General features: G+C 56.8%; 1 protein-coding gene across 1 annotated transcript; it reads left to right on the forward strand.

Annotated features, from left to right (window-relative positions):
- The first annotated feature begins 1,392 nt into the window (after positions 1 to 1,392).
- On the forward strand, positions 1,393 to 18,572 carry BIK (BCL2 interacting killer). The gene is made up of 5 exons (XM_036088343.1): positions 1,393 to 1,445; positions 14,888 to 15,028; positions 16,476 to 16,583; positions 17,314 to 17,431; positions 18,079 to 18,572. Exons 2-5 carry the CDS (start codon positions 14,895 to 14,897, stop codon positions 18,163 to 18,165), a joined length of 447 nt encoding a protein of 148 aa, XP_035944236.1. The 5' UTR covers positions 1,393 to 1,445; positions 14,888 to 14,894; the 3' UTR covers positions 18,166 to 18,572.
- The last annotated feature ends 1,313 nt before the right edge of the window (positions 18,573 to 19,885 follow it).

The following is a 19,885-nucleotide window of genomic DNA, read 5'->3' on the forward strand; positions in this document are numbered from 1 at the left end:
CCTCCCTAGGGGCTTTGCCCCCCATTTCTCCTTAGGCTGAGGAGGCTCAGGGTAGCGCAGGCAGCTCCCATGTGGAAAGCGGGGGAGTGGGGGTGTGGTGGGTGGTACAGGTCGAAGGAGGAGGTGGGGTAAAGGAGTGGGATGCTGCTGATGCTGTTTCTACGAAAGCATCACTCTCAGTGTTCACATTTGCGACAAATGCTCAAAAATACCTGATTCCTGGGGCGTCTGGGTGGCTCAATGGTTAAGCATCTGCCTTCGGCTCAGATCATGATCCCGGGGTCCTGGGATCCAGCCCCACAACGGGCCCCCTGCTCAGCGGGGAGTCTGCTTCTCTCTCTTCCTCTGCAGCTCCCCCTGCTTGGGCTCTCTCTGTCAAGTAAATAAATAAAATCTTAAGGAAAAAAAATACCTAATTCCAGGTGGGTGCCAGGGCAGAAGGAAATGGGGAGGGTTTTTTTGTTTGTTTGTTTGTTTTAAGTAATCTCTATTCCCAAAGTGGGGCTGGAAACCATGAAGGGAACATCAAGAGTCACAGGCGCCACTGACTGAGCCAGCCAGGAGCCCTAGGAATGGGGAGGGTTTTGTTTTGTTTTGTTTTTAAAGATTTTATTTATTTGACAGAGAGAGCGCGCAGAAGCAGGGGGAGCGGCAGGCAGAGAGGGAGAGAGGGAGAAGCAGGCTCCTCGCTGAGCAGGGAGCCCAATGTGGGGCTCAATCCCACGACCCTGGGATCAGGACCCCAGCCGAAGGCAGACGCTTAACCGACTGAGCCACCCAGGCGCCCCGAATGGAGAGTTTTTCATGCGTATAGAGTCTGTTTTACAAGATGGAATTGTAGAGATGGGTGGTGGTGATCGTCGCACATTGTGTATTTAATACCACTGAACAGTACACTTAAAAAAAGGTTAATATGGTAAACTGTGTTATGTGTATTTTACCACAATAAAGAAAACTGACAAAAACAAAACAAAACCTAAGTCCCGAAAGGGCCAGCACAGAGAGCATGACTATTCGAGGGGGGAATGCCCGCTGTCGTCTGGTCCTCTCCGTCGCTCAGTTTTCTTACCGGTAAAATGGGCATGGAAAAAAGCACCGAGCCCTCAGGGCTCCTTGGAGGGCGGATGGGGCAGCCGGTGTAAAGATCCTGGATCGTCTACCCAAATTCGGCGGGTGGATCCGTTCCCCGGTACTCCGCGGCGCCTACTGAGTGCACCGCGGGGCTGGGTAAACTGCAGACGCTGACAGCGGGGTGCAGCCAGCTAACACATTACACCAGCAGCCGAAAACCCGGGGTCCGGGACTCAGAGCGGCGGGGCGGGAGCCGCGGCCCCGGGGGCGGGCCGGGGCGGGGCCGGCGGTTTATAAGCTCGCGCGCCGGCCGCCGCCGCACACAATACGCCTCCCGGCTCCAGCCCTCCGGCCGCCGCCGCCGCCGACGCGAGGTGAGTCCGAGCCCCCGCCGCCCCGGCCGCCCCTGCCGCCCCGGCCGCCGCCCTCGCTCACCCCGCCGCCCTCCGCCCCTGCGCCCAGCCCGAGGCCGGCAGGCGGGCGCTCAGGGTGCTGCCCTGGGTGCCGAGCGGCTGGAAGCGTGGGGACCTGTGCCCAGGTTTTTCCGTCCCGGGCAGCTGTTGGGTGTGTCACTTTCGGGCGACGTTTCGCGACCCCGGCTCCGATACGCCCCCTCTCCGGCGGGGTCTCCGGGTCCCCCCCGGCGATGGTTCCGGCCGCGGCCCCCGCGGGCCTCAGTCTCCGCGACTGTGCAATGGGGCGACCCCCCCCTGCGCCCCGCCCGGAGGGCCGGATGCCCCGTCGCCCCGCACCGCCCTCCGGCGCGGCCTCCCGGGGTCCCGGCTCCCACGCCCTCGGGGGGCCGCCAGCCACGGGCCGCGGCCGCACAGCCGGGTGTCCACCGAAGCCGGGAAGATGGCGTCGGGCGCTGGCCCCCGCCGGGACCCGGGGCGCCCCGAGTCGCCGCGCACCTGGAGAGGGCCGGAGAGAGGCTTTGTGGCGGGCCGCGGGGGGGAGTCCGGAACAGGAACTGCGCGCCGAGCCGGGCGCGGCCGCCGCCCCGCACCTGCCCTCGCCCTGCACAGGTGCGCCCCGCGGGAGCGGCCCGCGCGCTCGGCGCTGCAGTGGCCGCGGGCGCGTTCCGGCCGGTGACCGGGAAGGGTCCCGCCGCCAGCCCCGCGCGCGGCCAAAGCAAGCCCGGGGGTGGGGTGGGGGGGGCTCCGGGCTCCGTACACTTTCGCTCCGAGCCCCGGTCTCCTGGGCGCGAAACCGCTTTGTAAACCGCTACTCGTTACTGTAATTTTCGCTGGAATGAGCCACCCCGGGGGGCAGGAGGTTGTTGTTGCTGCTGCCGTTGTAACATCCCCCCGCCCCCCCCCCCCCCAGCACCTACTGTGGCCCGAGCCTTGATCTGGTGTTCTCCGTGAAGCTTCGCTCGGGCTCCCCAGGAAGGGAGGGTTATCAGCGTTATCCTTCCCGCATGGGGAGGGGGGGCAGGCAGTTGAGCTGTGTGCTGGCCGGCCTCCAGAGGCTGAGGCCTCATTTCACAGGTGGAGAAACTGAGACTGCGGTCCAGGAGGCAACATAAAGGCTGTCAAACTAAAAGCCCAGAGCCGTTTTCTGGGAGCTCCGCCAAAACTCTCCATCCAGCCGCCTTCCAGCTGTGTTGTCTTAGACGGGCTACTCCACCTCTGAGCCTCAGCCAGCCCGTTCTGCAGAATGGGTCCATGAGGTTTCCCCAGCAGGTGTGAACACCCACCCAAGTGTTGGTGGCTGTGAGTGGCTTCCCTTAGAATGAACACTTTAAAACCTTTTTTCTGCTTATCTTGGGCATGCCTTTGGGGTAAATTCTTAGGAGTGGCACATTTTAGGTGTTTATTGGTGTGGTTTTATACTTAGTTCCCTAAGTGGTCTATCTGAGGCCTTAAACGGGCTGGGATTCCAGCCTTAGCACCTGGCTGTTGGTGCAGCTCTTGCCCACAGCTTCAGCTCTCCTCCACCCTTCCCTTCCCGCTCCAGGATTTGGGGATTTCCCACCCTTTTAACTTCAAGGTCACAGGGCTGTCACTGATTGCGTTAGCTGTGGCTCCTTGAGCTTTACCAACATTAACGTGGTACATGTTTGTTTGTGCTTGTTTTTGGTGTAAAGTGTCCAAAGCATCTGGGGAGATTGGCGTTCAGTCAGCGCCTCAGAATGCCCTGCGGTGGGGGGACCTCTTTAATCAAACTTCTTAGATGGCTCCCAGGTGATTTATCTATCTATCTATAATATTTATTGATTTATTTGGTGGGAATTCTGGCCGCAAGGATGTTTTTCCAAGCACCAAGGATCCTGTGAGGCCCTCTGGGATGGAGTGAGGCCTGAAACAAAGGGAGTGATACAGTTAGCACTGTCCCATGGGTGTCATCCTTTTTCCTTGTCTCCGTTCACTTGCTTGCCCCCTGTGAGAAGTCTTCCCTGACTACCTCATCTAAAGGTGTAGCCCTAAAAAAATAAAATAGAAAATAAGGTGCAGGCCCTTCCTCTCTTCCTAGTCCTACTAGTTCCTCTGTGCAAGGACCTTATGGGACTGTTTCAGGCCACTGAAGACAGATTGAAATTACCCGTTGGTGCTCACTTAGCATGACACTGGCCTGCAGCTCCGTGAAAACGGGAGGATCAAAGGTCACACCCAGTGGAGTATCCCTAGCCCGCGGCACAGCCTGGGCGCACTGGGAAGAGACTGGAAGAGACTGGCCGGAGGCTTGTATGCATGTTAAGTACCCGAAGTTTTTAATAGGTGGCTGGCAGGTATGAAAGCTGGATTCACTGAGCTGCAGAGAAACCAGAGAGCAGCATTAGCCCATTTTTTCTCTGCTGGTCAGCTAATATGTGGAAGGAGGTGCTTGGGGAATGGCTCCATCCGCTGGTTGAGTCTTGAAGCTGACCTCGGAGGTATTTTCCCCTCTCCCTGGAAAGCATCCTGTTTTTAGTGAACCTATTAAGTTTGTAGACAATTAATGGCTTCTTGCTTCCCCTGCCTCCGAACATAGTGGATCCCACGAGAGTCCGGCTGTTTTTTTTCTCTCTGCTCAGAACAATTCCAAGAGGTTTCAAGGAAGTCCCTGGCACGCTCGGGTTTTGTTGTTGGCAGCCACCAGGAAGCCTGCCGTGGGTCCAGAGGGGACACGTGTGGCTGCTCCCTCGTCTCTTTGTCCTGCGCTGGTTGGCTGGGGCCAGGCCCTGGGAGAAATACAGAATGTAAGCAAATAAGGCCCCGGGCCCCAGTTCCTCGTTGGCACTGAGGCCGGCCCCAGAGAGGCCAGGGCTGGGGGTCAGCGCACTGAGGCGGGCTCAGGGAGGACAGCTGATTTTCCTAGTGTCAATATTAGGGTGTGACAATACAAAACACCCGCTGGGCCTTGCCGGGCACTGCGTGGTAAACCTGTTTTTCTGGAGGTGGGAGAAGACAGCCTGTCACCCAGACTGAGAGGAAGTGTGCGCTCTAGAGCCAAGAGCAGCCCACCGGGCTACCTACTGGAGGACCATCACTGGGATACGGGGATTTAGAATTGAGAGCTCTTGTCGTCCCCCTCCTCCCAGAGATGTTGGCATTCGTGTGTCTACAGCTTGGAGCTCAGAAGAAGCTAGATCAAGGTGAGGACAGATCTGCCGAGTTTCCCGTGTACGGAGGATGATGCATCAGGAAAATCCCAGGTCTGACTGAGGTGGTCAGCATGGTATGCGCGTCTCCTGAGCTCCAGGCTCATAATCATAGTTGCCCATTAGTGGGCGCTTACTGTGTACCATCCACGCAGCCTCTGCCTTCTCACAGCAGCACTTCCTGCTGGTGAGGGTGTGACGAGGCCAGGGATCCGAGCCAGGAATTGGCTGTCGCTGTGAGCCCAGCTCCCTTGTTCGGTTTTGCAGTATATCGTGTGCCCCTCCTGCCCCCTGACTGTCCCCGTTCACTAGGTCGCCGCTCTGAGCTGGGGCAGACAGACAGGTAAACATTTAATGAGACTAGAGTGGGCCAAGTGCCCAATCCAGGTCTGTTTACCGAAGGTGCTGGGACAACGCAGATGAGGAACAATTAATTCTGTCTTGGGGAGGGTGGGGAGGAGGTGGGTTCTGGGCCAGGCCTGTACCAGCCCCCGTACCAGCCTGGGGGAAGCAGAGGGAGCCTATAAAGTCAGGTTGAGGGTTCTAAAGGGCCAGGATGAGTCCAGTGGGGAGCGGAGGACTTTGTCCCAGGGAGGAAACGGGAGCCCCTAAAGCATCTGCCTTCGGCTCAGGTCATGATCCCGGGGTCTTGGGATCGAGCCCTGCTCAGCAGGGAGCCTGCTTCTCCCTTTCCTGTTCCCCCTGCTTGTGCTCTCTGTCAAATAAATAAATAAAATCTTTAAAAAGGAGGGGGAGACCCAAAACTCTGGAATAAAGGACCCCCGAGCGCTGCATCTGTCTCTCTGGGCCCCTCAGAGATTGGGCCCAGCAGGGCACAATCTTTTACTTAACTTTAAACACTTAAGAACTTATTTTTATTTTTTAATGAAATTTTTAAGTAATTTTTAAAAAGATTTTATTTATTCATTTGAGACACAGATAACAGAGAGAGAGAAAGCATGAGCAGGGAGAGAGGCAGAGGGAGAGGGAGAAGCAGGCTCCCTGCCGAGCCAGGAGCCCGGCGTGGGCCTCGATCCCAGGACCCTGGGATCATGACCTGAGCCCAAGGCAGACGCCCAATGATCTGAGCCACCCAGGCGCCCCTTTAAGTAATTTCTATACCCATCTTGGGGCTCGAACTCACAACCCCGAGATAAAGAGTCACATGCTCTACCGACTAAGCCATTCAGATGCCTCAAGAACTTTTTAAATACATGCTTCTTAAAACTTAAAAACTGCAGGCCCAGGTACTATCTTGGCCCCCTGTCCTTGCTAATGGTGATGGAAAAGGAGAGGGGTCCACTTAGGTCCCCTTTTTGGATGGCAACGAGGAGTTTGACTGAGAACCCCTGGGTTTTCCTTGCCTTGCCCCCCCCCCCCCCCAGCCTGTTTTTGTTCACTCCGTTGAACTGTATTGTAACAAAACACCACTGACTGGGTGGCTTGTAAACCACAAATTTATTTCTCACAGCTCTGGATGCTGGAAATCCAAGGTCAGGGTGCCCTGACTTCCTGTATCCTTGAGTGGGGGCCTGGGGACCGGAAGGGAGCTCTCCTGGGCCTCTCTCAGAAGAGCGCTAATCCCATTAGCGGAGCCTGCGTGATCTGATTGCCTCTTAAAGGCCCCACCTCCTGATACCATCACCCTGGGCTTTATGAATTTGGGAGTGGGGGACACAAACCTTTAGGCCACAGCAAACTGGTGTAAAGCCGATTTCAAAATCAGTCATCCAGAGAATTATTAATCTCTTCTACTTTCTCCAGTTTGGGGGATCTTTATAGATACTTGAGCAGGAAAGGACCTAAAAAGAAAATCTCCCCAATGCTTGTTCTACAGACAAGGAATTAGGGGTCCAGAGGGGCTAAGGAACTTGTCCAAAGCCCAACGGCCACGCCCGGACTAGGACGCAGGTGTCCCAGTAGCCCGAGTGCCCCTCGGTGCAGGGTCTCCCTCTGTAGGGAGTGAACAGAAGCAGTGAGACGTGGACATTTGCATAAATGACATCACAGTGGTTCCTCATTTCCTTCGTGTCCCTCAGCAGCTAACCATGACTTCTTTTTTTTTTTTTTTTAAGATTTTATTTATTTGTCAGAGAGGGACACAGCGAGAGAGGGAGCACAAGCAGGGGGAATGGGAGAGGGAGAAGCAGGCTCCCCACCAAGCAGGGAGCTGGATGCGGGGCTCCATCCCAAGACCCTGGGATTATGACCTGAGCCGAAGGCAGACGCTTAACGACTGAGCCACCCAGGCACCCTCACCATGACTTCTTAACCTGTTGTTGCAGACCCACCTCTTTCCATTTTTTGCGGTGTCCCAAGTGCGGATTCAGGGAGGAGGAGGGGGGCGCTGGTTTTGCATCATTTCCACTAAGAACCTGAGCGCACTGAGCCAGGCCCAGCGTGGGGCCCTGGGGACCTGCCTGAATCAGTCCTGAGCGGCTCCCGCCAAACTTTGACCTGAACTGGCTGCCAGGCCCAGAGAGCGCCTCCCTGGGGCTGGAGGCCAGGTTTCATGGGGCTCCGCCCCTCGGTGTGTGAGCAGCCCTTTGCTGGTCTCAACCTCCTCTGCGGAGAGTGGATGGTGCTCCTCCCTCCCATAGGGCTCCAACCTGCAAAGCGCCCCATGCTGTATGCAAACATAATGTGCTTTACGTTCGCTTTCGAGCCGGCCTCTCCACTCAGGAGCTCAAAAGGCATGATCCTGACCCAAATCATGACTCATTGTCTGGCTCTGGCTGAGCCCTACATACGGGCCCAGTATGTTCGTTCCATCACTGTCGAAATCAATGGAAACTATTTGGCATTTCAGGCCTAAGAGCAAGACTTTTTTTTGTGATTGTCAAAGCAGGCTTCCTTTTTTTTTTATTTTATTTGATTCCTTTATTTGAGAGAGAGAGCACACAGAGGGAGAGAGAGAAGCAGACTCCCCGCCAAATGGGGAGCCCGACATGGGGCTTCATCCCAGGACCCTGGGACCACGACCTGAGCCAAAGGGAGACACTTAACGGACTGAGCCACCCAGGTGCCCCCCCCTTTTTTTGGGGGGGGTGGCCTTCCTTTTTATTCTGTCAGCCTGCGCTGCTGGGTCGGTGTATTTTTGGAGCCCGGGGGTGGGTAGCGCAATCTCATGGTCAAGAGGCTCTGAATTTCCGTTCACCCTCCTGGGTCCCTGTCTGTGAAGTGGGTCTGACACCTTCTTCTGGGGGAGGCTGGACTCAAGTCGATGCAAATAAGGACGTGGGTCACCAAGAGCAGACAGCTGCAGGCCCGGAGAGCACAGTCCTTGCCCGCCCCAGGCTGCAGAGGCCAAGCCAAGATTGGGCTTGTTCCTCACCCCACCCCTCCCGTGGATGGCTCCGCCTGCGCCCCCTGGGTCCAGGGTGGGTCAGGCCAGCACCTGCGCTGGGGTTCAGGGGGGAGGACCCAGTGAAGGTGGGGTGGCAACACTGAGGGGCTGTGGCACCAGGGGCCCACTCCAAGTTACCACTTTGCAAATTACTGAACAACTCCCACACCATACCATGGGTGAATTTCCAACTTTTTACCTGAAACACCTTTCTCTCTCCTCTCCCTCCTTTTTCTCGCTCCCTGTCTTTCTTTTCCCCAGTTGCTTCTCCATCACCAGGGAAGGGAGCCCTGCCCACCTCAAAGGGAGTGGTTTTGGGCATCTGCAGGTTCCTAATGGTGGAGGCCAGAGGCCGGAGGTGGGACTTCCCCACCAGGTGGGGAGGCTAGGGCGGGGGCTTGATTCCTGAAATAGACCTTTAAGACAGACCTCTTCCGGGGGTGCCCGGGTGGTCAGTCGGTTAAGCGTCTGACTCTCGGTTTCAGCTCAGGTCATGCATTGGGCTCGTGCTCAGCACAGAGTCTGCTTGAGATTCTTTTCTTCTCCCCCTGCCCCTCCCCCTGTTCTCACACACTGTCTTTCTAAAATAAATTAAATCTTTAAGAAAAAGAAAAAAGACCTTTCCATCTCAGGAAAATTCAAGCTGTTGCCTCAAAACAATGATTTTTGCTTTAGTTTTTGAATCCGCGATCCCAGCACACGCATGGTAGTAAAAGTTAAAGAACACAAGCTCAGAGTTAAAAATTCAGTACCCTTCCCACGTCTGTCCCAGAGGTCCCTTCCTCTCTTCACTAATCTCCTGGCCTCTTTTTTTTTTTTTTTTCAAGATTTTATTTATTTATTTGACAGAGAGAGAGACAGCGAGAGAGGGAACACAAGCAGGGGGAGTGGGAGAGGGAGAAGCAGGCTTCCTGCCGAGCAGGGAGCCCGATGGGCTCGATCCCAGGACCCTGGGATCACGACCTGAGCCGAAGGCAGACGCTTAACGACTGAGCCACCCAGGCGCCCCTAATCTCCTGGCCTCTTGAGGGGATGGTCTATGCAGATGGAAGTATTCATCTGTTTCGGTTTGTTTTATACGCACGCGGGCTGCACGGTTACATTCCGATTCTGCTGTGTGTGTAGCCCCCTGCCTTCTAGGTCCCAGCACAGCACCCCTGTAGACCCCCTGCCTAACGGTTTTCAGGGCCACAAGGTATGTACGGGGTGTATATGCAGGATGCGTCCCAGAATTCAAGGGTTAGGTGAACCTGTGACTTTGGTGGATCCTGATCTCCCCCTCTGGGTTTGTTGGCTCCTTAGCCAGCCCTGGAGTCCCTGCTCCGTGGCAGGAAGTGGGCAACAGCTGTATCTGTTAATCCTCTTCAGCTCTGGGAGGCTGTGCCGTGTCCACGCAGGAGAGCTGTCTCTGATCGAGGCTCAGTCAGGTGACTGGTCCTGGGCACACAGCAGTGGCGGGGCTGGGATTGGAACCGGGGTCTGTCTTGCTGAGGTCCAGGCTTTTCTTTTTTTCTTTTTTTTTTTTTTTTTAAAGATTTTATTTATTTATTTGAGAGAGTGAGAATGAGAGAGAGCACATGAGAGGGGGGAGGGTCAGAGGGAGAAGCAGACTCCCTGCCGAGCAGGGAGCCCGATGCAGGGAGCCCGATGCGGGACTTGATCCAGGGACTCCAGGATCATGACCTGAGCCGAAGGCAGTCGCTTAACCAACTGAGCCACCCAGGCGCCCAGGTCCGGGCTTTTCTGCTTGAGCGCACCTGATGCCGTGCACACTGGGTGCTCCGTAAACCGGCCTGTGCACCCTCCCCCGCCCCCCCAATCCTGGGCAGCAGCCGGGCTGGTGATGGGCTCAGGTGTGGCTGGAAAACCCCAGTGGGGTTTGAGACCCAAGTAGGTCTCCGCTCAGCTGGGTCCACCCAGCAGCCATTGGCCCGGCACCCAGGACTCCAGTGACCAAGTGGTATTCATAGGGCCCCAGAGGTGTCGCCGGCTGTTCCTGCTTGGCAGCAAGGCATGCAGGAGATACGGGCATCCTGAGCTCTGCGAGTAAGAGCGTGTTCCTAGGGGCGCCTGGGTGGCTCAGGCGTTGGGCGTCTGCCTTCGGCTCAGGTCGTGATCAGGGGTCCTGGGATCGAGCCCCACATCGGGCTCCCTGCTCCGCGGGAAGCCTGCTTCTCCCCCTCCCCCTGCTTGTGTTCCTGTTCTCACTGTCTCTCTCTCTGTCGAATAAATAAATAAAATCTTAAAAAAAAAAAAAAGCGTGTTCCTGACAGCTTTTTTTTTAAGATTTTAATTTACTTATTTGAGAGGGAGAAGGAGCGTGAGCAGGGGGAGGGGCAGAGGGAGAGGGAGAAGCAGACTCCCCACTGAGCAGGGAGCCCGACACGGGGCTCCATCCCAGGCCCCTGAGATCGTGACCTGAGTCAAAGGCAGATGCTTAACCGCCTGACCCACCCGGGCGCCCCCCACGGCTTTTTCCACAGAGTGTGTAGGTGGGTGAGAGTGTAGGCTGCAGCCTGGGTGGGGGACACATGGCTAGGTGTGCCTTCCTTTCGCCCAAGAACGGTTTGAAACTGCTTGTTTGCAAATCTGCTGGAAAAAAAAAACAGATGCTCAAAAGCAGTCCGGGCTCCTGGGCTGGCAGCTTCCTCGGTACTGGGCTGTGTTGGGTCATTTGACGAACGTGCTCTGTGTTGTGTGCTGGGAACCAGAGACTGGTAACAGTGGCAGCTCCTGGTCTGTTGCCTTATGGGGTGTCCGGGCATTAACACAGGTTCCGTCCTTTAGAAGGGAAGAAGCTGGAGGCATAGAGTGCACGCTCCAAGCCGCCGCAGAGGAAGAAAGAGCCATGCACCGTGTGGTTGGTTGGAGATGGAGGGAGGCTGCCTGAGCTCCCGGAGCCCCCCGGCCTGGCCCCGACGAGCTAGGAAGGCAGGGCCAGGGCTGAGCGCCTTGGGGACCAATAGCAGTGCTCACAGAGGCACGGTGTCCAGTGTGCAGGGAGCAGGTGCTGAGATGCAGGCTGGCAGGGTTGGGGCTGGGGAGGTGGCCAGGGGGAGAGGAGGGCCCTGGTAGTGGCATGGCACGGGCCCCGAGGGGAGCGATGACCGGGTCAGATCCCGAGACAGTCCATTGGGGACTGGAGGCCAGCCTCGCAGCTACGGTAGAGCTGGACCTGGAGTGACCGGCACCGGCCACAGTCTGATTTCTCCCACTCAGATCTGGAGCCCCAAGGCCAGCCCAGGCCTGTCGGTGAGCCTTTCATGAGCATCCTTACCCAGGGCTTGGATCAGGCCCTCATGAGAGTGGGTGCTCAACCATCAGCCGGGGTTAGAACAGGCATGATGCTGGTGCTTGCCCGGAAAATGAACCCCATTAGTTTGGGATTATTATCCCCATTTAACAGATAAGGAAACTGGAGGCCTTGCCCAAGATCGCACCGCAGCTCAAGTGAGTAGTTGGGTTAGGAGGTGAACCCAGGATCCCCCCACCTGTCTGCTCACCCAACCCCAGAGCTCATCGGACACAGGCCTCGGGGGCCCCATTTCCACTTGGTGCCCAGGGATTCTGAGAATGTCTGCTGGAGGCCGAGGGATGTTGGGACAGGGGGTCAAGGGGAGGCTCAGAGACCATGTGCCCAAGGAAGTCCCATTGTGGCCCCTCGGGTTCGGTGAGGCAGGGGTTTCCGTGGGAGCACACAGCAGCCCCTGGGAAGAGAACAGCCCCTTGCTGGGGTGTGGTGTGGAGGGGAAGAGGGGCCCGGGGGCCCATGCAAAGGAGGGCTGGGACTGCTTTTCCTGGGAAATTGCCGATTGCATAGACACCAAGACCCCTGGGGCCTGGGGGCAGCCGGAGGAGGAGGCTCCAGTCACAATTCCTTAAATGCTACCCTCCTGCGAGCTCAAGGGCACACGGTCCTCACAACCTATGCAGTGGTAAAATACCTCCTCCATGAAAGTTGGGTCCATCTATCTGGGTCCTTCGTGCCTTTCAGTGGAGTTTTTACGTTTTTCTCCGTAAGTTTTAAAGCATTTTTTAAAATCAGATTTCGTTCCTGACTAAAAGCCTGTGTCTGTAAATACGTGTCTATCTGCTGCTGTATTTTCTAGTTGCCTTGTGGGTATTGATTTTTAAATGTTGATCTGGTATCTGGCAACCTTGAAACTCTTGGTGGTTCTAAAAGGTGATTCTCGGGACACCTGGGTGGCTCAGTCGTTAAGCGTCTGCCTTTGGCTCAGGTCGTGATCCCAGGGTCCTGGGATCGAGCCCCCGCATCGGGCTCCCTGCTCAGCGGGAAGCCTGCTTCTCCCTCTCCCGCTGCCCCCCCTCCTGCTTGTGCTCGCTCTGTCAAATAGATAAAATCTTTGAAAAAAACAATACAAAACAAAAGGCGATTCTTTGTTTTCTATGTAAAGCCTTATTTCATGTCTGCTAGAAATCTCTCTTATTGAAATGATCACATTTTCTTTGGCGGCTTGAATGTCTTTTATTCTTGGAGCAGCTTCCTCTAACTTGGCTGAAGCTGTGTCTAAAGTCAGCTTAGTCGCCTTTTGTGCTGGTGCCGCTGTCCCCCGCCGCCCAGGGTTCTCCTTTCCTTTTTCTTTCTTTCTTTCTTTTCTTTCTTTTCTTTCTTTTCTTTCTTTTCTTTCTTTTCTTTCTTTTCTTTCTTTCTTTTCTTTCTTTTCTTTCTTTCCTTTTTCTTTTCTTTTCTTTATTAGATTGATTTATTTGCTGATTGAATAGAGGGTCAGTGCCAGGGTGTGGCTGGAGGGGGGTCCCCTGGGACTGGGGTCTGCAAGCTCCCCCCCCCCGCCCCCGACTACAGAAGGGGCTTCCAACCATACTGGTTTTGTGATCTAGCTTTTTTCAGAAGGATTGTTGAAGCACTTTACATTGTAGAGGGATCGAGATTCACCGCATAGCTTTTCTTTTTTTTTATGTAAGCTCTATGCCCAAAACGGGGGTTGAACTCAACGACTCCGCGCCGCGATCAAGAGCCGCATGTTCTACCAACTGAGCCAGCCAGGCGCCCCCACGCCTCATAGCTTTTAACTGCTGCCTAGCGTTCCCTGGACGGATGTAGGATTATGCACTCAGAACTGTGCCCGCGGTGTTAAGTTGCTAGCAGCATTTTAGGGTTTTTAGAAATGCCACGTGATCCCCCCTGTTGGGTTCAGGTTCGTGCTGGCGGATGGTTTTTTTTGGGGAGAGGGGCGGTTATCACTGGGTCTCAGGCCTGCAGGTGCCCTCAGCAGGTGGTAGCACCCTCCCTCCACCACCAGGACCCCGCAGGGGAAGGTGCTGTCCTGACAGGTGCGGGTGGCATATGTCAGGCCATGGGCCCTTTGTGGCTGTTGTCGCTCTGTTTACATGTCGGATCTCTCCAGCCCTCACCCCTGCTAGAGCTGGCTTTCAAGCTGGGCTTTCATCTGGAACAGACCCGAGCCTCTACTGGCTTTCCCTTAGGAAACTGAAACAGCCCTCTTGAGACAAATTCTGGGCACATACTCTCTAGAACAATGCTGTTCTTCTGTGGTATCCTTTCTCAAAGGCCCCAGACCCTCAAATACCTGTCTGTGTCCTTGGACGTCCGCAGCGTGTCCATCTCCTCAACCGTGTTTTGGATGCACTGTTGAGAATAACTTGTCTAGACTCGTCCCGAGACACCTGGAGGATGCACACTTACTCTGTGCCTTGGCTTTGTGTCTCCAGTCACCACCCTTTAATGCTGAGAGCAAGTCGTGTGCGCACTCTTGCCTAGACTCTGTGTCCCCGGTGGGCGCCCGTGCATGTCCTGCCGACTTTTGATCCACCTCAGGGACGAACGCTGTCCACCCTGGCCGGGGAGAGCAGGGAGACTCAGCTCTGTCCCTTCTTGGCTTAATCATGAACTTTTCCAAGTGTCTGTCTTAATGAATACCTACCTTGAAGGTTAGGGGTCCAAGATAACGAGAGGGTTCTATCCACTGAGAACAGGCTAATGTGAAGAATTACAGAATTTTTAAAAAATTTTTTTATTGTTATGTTAATCACCATACATTACATCATTAGTTTTAGATGCAGTGTTCCATGATTCATTGTTTGTGCATAACACCCAGTGCTCCACGCAGAACGTGCCCTCCTTAATACCCATCACCAGGCTAACCCATCCTCCCACCCCCCCCCCCCCAAGAATTACAGAATTTTTAAGAACCCGGGATATTCTTGTCAGACAGTGGGTTGAAGTGCTGAGGTCCCTCAGCATCACACAGCTACAAAGTGACAGAGCTGGGGTTTGAGCCTCAGGTCTGTTGGTTCCATGTTCTTCACCATTATTCCGGCCCTAAGGCTGTTTAGTATGGTGTGGGGTAAATTGTGGTGAACGGGGTCACGGAATCCTACCCAGCTATCTCAGGGGAGGGTGTAAACAGTTCCAATGTTGGAATCCACTGTTGTCATAGGAGGGCCTTTGGCTGCAAGGAACTGGGAACTCGGTGAATTGTGATTTGAACGAGTTGGGTTTTATTTTTCTTACACAGTTGGGGTGGCTGTGGCTTGTATTTGGCAAGCGTTCGAGAGTGCCGTCAGAGAGCCAGGCTCCGTCCCTCTCTCCTCTGCGTCCTTGGCGTGTTGGTTATCCCTATGTTGAGCACCTTGGTGTCAAAGTGGCTGCTGCAGCTCCAGCCTTCCCTCCTGTGTTGAAGGCAGCAAGGCAGGGGAGAGGAGCTGCGCTGGCTGAGGCTGCTCCCTTTCAACCCCCCCGTGTCGGACCTCGGAGACCTCATCGCCCAGAACCGGGTTGCATGCCCACCACCAGCTGCAAGACATGCTGGGAAAGTGAGGGGCAGGAGAGCCACGGTTGGCTTCGATGCACAAGGGCTCAGTCAGTCTGTGTCTCTCTCCCCCAGAGAAGAAATGTCCCGCCCAGGACCCCTCTCCAGGAACCCCTCTTGGAGCACCTTCCTGCGGGAGCATGGCCCGGAAGTGCTGGAGGTTCCGGGCACGACTGACCTCATGGAGTACTATGATCCGGGGCCCTCCCCTAACAGGTAGGTCCCAGTAACACCGCGGGCCCCACCCACTCCCATTTCTGGCCGGTGACTCCAGGGTCTGGTTAGAAGAGCAGGCCTTCTGGGCTCCGCAGGCAGGCCTCCAGGGCGGAAAGTCCCCAGGTGTGGTCCTGGAGGCTTGTGCCCCGGGCGCGGCCGCTTCGCTCTGATGTCATCCCACAGAGGCCCTGGGCGTCCAGCACATTCCCAGGATGGACTTAAACCTGTGGCTTTAGGACCGGGTGTCTCCTGGCCCTCACTGACCATGATCACCTCATCATGGCCTCTTGATGAGATGGTTCTGATTTAGGAAATCAGAAGTAGCCCGAGGAAGCCCCTTCGCACAGAACGCCTGGCCGGGGCTGCCGGGGCAGTGAAGACGGGATCTTCCCGGGACCGGCCCCAGGGTTCCAGGTGCTTCCCTTCTGCTTCAGGCCTCAGGATTCTTAGTCATTAGGTCATTAGCCCTGGGCATTGGGGCTGGCTGGGATTTTAGAGCTGGAGGGACCTGAAAATCTGCCTCTTGCCCTGTCCCTGCTCCACTTGGAGAGGACAATAGGGGACGGTCAGCCTGGGGCAGTGTTTTCCTGAGGCCCCAGGGGGTATTGGGATAGAGGTGGGACCTCAACCCCCCACCTGGACTGCCAGCCAGACCTCCCCAGCCTCCCATCTGGGCTTCCGGCACCCCTCAAATAGAGAGCATGGACCCCAGGGAGACTGGGCAGGTGGCTGGGGCTGAGCTGGGAGCCACTGGGAGGGCCTGTCTGCCTGGAAATTCCCGGATGGAATGTGGGCAAACCCCTGAGAGCAGGGCTGAAGCCAGCCCGGAGGGAGGGGCGGGTGTTGGACTTGGAGCTCAGGAGCAAGTGCCTCGACCTCCTTCCATCCAGGACTCGGGTCAGTGAGTGGCGGGCGCTGGCCAGCCCCTCCTTTCTGAAAGGGGTGATGACAGCAGGTGGGTTCAGGATTGGGGAGCAGGGAACAGGTCCTAGAATCTAACCCAAGGAGGAGGGTAAATCTAGACCCTGTGGGAAGCCAGTCCCAGATCCGGGGGGTTCAGGAGCCCCAACCTGCCCAGCCCCACTGCCCACCTTTCCCGGTGAACCCCCCGGTGGGTGGCCTCTCCCGGAATCCTCCAGCCTTCAGTTTTCCTTGGAGGGGAGGGGAAGGCTGTAACAGGGAGGCCAGCCTGCTGTTCGCACGAGCCCTAAATGTCTCTGCCCTCCCACAGAGGGGCCCGCACTGCAGGGAACCCACCCGGGGATGGGACCTCGCTGGTCTTTTCTGAACCAAAGTGGGAGCCAGAGGAGGGGTGTGCGAAGGTTCCCACCTCGCTCTGTGTCACCACTTGCCTCCCAGAAACCTGGGGCCCGATTGGCCAGGTTGGCCTGGGTATGTGGGGGTCACCGCACAGCCACACCCCTAACTGCCCGTGCCCTCCCCACAGCACCAACCCCGACGATGTGGCCATGCGGCTGGCCTTCATCGGGGACGAGATGGAAGTGAGATGGATGCTCCCCCGCATTGGCGAGCTGCCCGGGATGGCCATGTACAGGTGGGCGGCCCCCCAGGCCCTGGGAGGAGACAGCTCGCCTCCCAGGCAGCTGTGCATCCCCCCGCTAGGAGTCCCCAGCCCCTGCACCTGGGCAACAAAGCAGAACCCAAGTGCCTTTCTCTGCTGCTTCATCAAGCCAAGAGTGAACTTTCCCAAGAGGGTCTTGACTTAAAATGCTGACAGGAAACGGTGAGCTCAGCGGAGCTGTGTGTCCTGCTTGGAGGCCTCTGTCCTGAGCACGCTGTACTTTCATGGTTTGCCGGCATTTCTGTGGGTTCTCAGATGCTCCCAGAATTTCTCAAGGTGGGGGATGTAAAACCTTTACTCTAGAGACCACAGCGATTGTGGTCTCTTGGTCCCCAGAGAGACAGCCTTCTGTTGGGGTGCCCAGGCCTCTGTCAGAGCAAAGATCCTCTGGAGGGACGACCTGCCTCCGTGGGCCTGTGGGCAGTGGAGCCTTTTCCACGTGGCCAGCTCCAGAACCCAAGACCAAACCCCCAGTGGGCTGGTGGGCGGTGGAAGGAAACAGGAAATCAGATGAATTTGGGACCAGAAATGGCCCATGGAGAGAGACCCTCATTGACGGAGCCACCAGAGAAGGGGGCTAGAGTGGCACTGGGTAGGAGGGGACACGGCCCTCTTCTCCCCACAGGGGTCCCCTAAAGTAAAGGCCACCCCTGCCCCTGTTCCTGCAGTAATGGCCCTGCTGCCCCTCCCCTCTGTCTTACAGCTTGGCTTTTACCTACAACCAGACAGGCCTGAGAGGTGTTCTTAGAAGTTTCATGGATGGTCTCAGTAACCTCAGGGAGAGCATACGCATCTGGAGCTTCCTGACCTTCCGGAACAGGGTAAATAAACCTTGAGGTGTCGTGACCTTGCCTTACCCCCCTGCACATGGTAACTGCAGCTACGGAGCAGCCCCCCCATAGGGCGTAGCCTGTGGATGCCGCAGACCCCACCACTCCCTGTTGTCTTGCCTTGCCTGCTTCCCTGCTTCTACTGGTCTTTGGCTTTGAGACCCCTGGTTTATGGACTCCCAAGCTTGAAATCTTGCATGTGTTTGCCTGCGTGCACGCCTGTGCTCATGCTCTTTGTCCGCCAGGAGGGCCTTCCTCTGGTGGACGTGCCCGCTCCGCCCTCCTCTGCCCAGCAGGTGCCTCTTCTCCTGACCGCTCCTCCTTCCTCCCTCCGTCGGCACCGGGAGGGTCCCTCACGCCGGCTCATCCTCCCACCTGTCCCCAGCCGACTGGCAGCTTCTCCTCTGTCGGTCGTGTCCTCAGCTGTTTCCCCACCGCGCCTGTGCCTGTCTTCCTGGTTTTTGTCCCAGACCGGTCCCGTGTGCAGATGCTCCCGTGTCCCCACCTTCCCTGCCGCGTTCTTCAGCACCCCCGCTCTCGGCCGCGCAGGCTCTCCCCTGGTCCACAGGCATGGGAGGCTCTGCAGACGGAGCGCGCCCGGCTGGAGGGCCTCACCTGTCCCCCCCTTCGTCCCACAGGTGCCCCCCAACCCAGGGCGCGGGCTGGTGCTGTCCCTGCTGCTGCTGCTGGTGCTGCTGCTAGGCTGGGGGCCCCAGCTCCAGTGACCCAGCCGCTGCGGGGGCGGGGGCGGGGCTGGCCCCCCGACCTCCACCCTGGAGGTGTCCTTGTTGGTTTTGTTGTCTTTTTAACTGTTTTCTGATGATCCCTTTTTTATATTTAAACTCTGAGTGCTGGGACACTACTGAGGTTTCATACTAGTTTTTTTCTTTCCCTTTTTGTAAGAGAAATGAATTCATTATACCTCTGGGGTCGTTACTGGTTAACTGCCCGGGGGCCTGCTCTCCTGGCCCCAACCCACCATGCGGTGGCCTGTCCCGGGAAGGAGGGGGTCTCGTGAGGGGAGGGGGGAGTGCTGGCCACACCCCTGTGTCTGTGATGCCCGGGACAAAGAGAGAATCTGCTGGAAGAGATTCTGAGGGGTGAGGAGAGCTCAATAAAATGTTGGTTTCCAGCTGGTCTCTGGTCCTCTCTGGGGGTTTGCCGCGTGGGCTCCATCTTGCCCCTGGCGGCAGAATCAAGGGGGAGCGGAGAGTAAGGGCGGGGCGTGGGCCTAGCCACCTGTGTGTGACCTCACACCTGCAGGCTCTTTCCTGCACCTGCTGTCATGAAGTGTGGCCCAACACAATCAGGTTTACTCCTGCTCTTGTCATGCCTGGTGCCTGAAATCTACCATTAGGGATTATTTCCTTTGGCCTGTCAGTCTCTTATAATTGGGCTGCCTGCCCTCCCCACATGGGCTCATCCAGCGCTCCTTGCTGGAGCAGTGCAGCCTGTGGGGCTACTCACACAGGTGTGCTGGGGAGAAGGGGCTGGACAAGGGGCACCCACCATGTGGGCTCAGCCTGCCGCAGTCCTGGGCCTAGTGCTGTTTCCAGACCGTGTTAGGCGCTCTCTCCAGAACTTGAGCTCTGACTCCACCCCCCCACCCCCCCGCTCCACACTCCCCGCTATCTCAAATGCCAACCCTGGGCTGGGGTGAGCCCCCCATCTTCTGCAGCCTCCTCTTCCTGTCCCCTTCAGGTCCTGGATCTGGAGAGCCTTCCTTGCCCACTCCCAGCTGCCCCCTCCGACCCTCATGACTGAAGGGACCCTCCCAGCCACCACCGGGCTTTCTGTGTCACAGCTCTCCAGGGTCTGGCCCTTCACAGCCTGACTTCCCACCTCCTTTCCTGTAAATGGTCCCTTGGGGCTGTGTCAGGCCCTCCCAAAACCTCACAGGCAAGCCCAGAGTCTGCCAATTCCCAGGTCCTTGCTGGGAATGTTCCATCCTGACATCCTGCTCCACCCAAAGGACACTCCACCCCTGGACGGATACACACCAAGTTCATAGACCTGGAAGTGACCCAGGGCTTTCCCTGTGTAGCTGCATTGACCCCGGGGCCCTGCGGATCCACTGGAGAATCAGTTAACTAGGGATGTGGCGAGGCCAAACCCAGAGGCACCTCTTCTAGGAAGTCCTCCCTAACCACCTAGCACCAGCTTGCTCCTAAGCTCTTGGGACAAAACTGCCCACCCAGCCGTGTACCCACCTGAGAGGTTCCCTGTGGCCAGGACTGCCTGTAGCTTCCCGAGGAGCTTGGGCTTCTTCAGAGAGAGGAGGGAGTGCACATGGCTTTTGTGGAGCCCCCAGGTGCAGCTGATGCAGTGGCTCTTCCCTGCAAGGATTTGGGGACCCCCTCCCCAGGTGTTCTAGGGTTTGCAACATTCTTCCCACCCATGGATGTCAGCAGAGCCCCTACTGCGCTAGGCTTGGGCACGGGTTCT

This window comes from Halichoerus grypus, chromosome 6, assembly GCF_964656455.1.
Source record: "Halichoerus grypus chromosome 6, mHalGry1.hap1.1, whole genome shotgun sequence".
NCBI lineage: Eukaryota > Metazoa > Chordata > Mammalia > Carnivora > Phocidae > Halichoerus > Halichoerus grypus.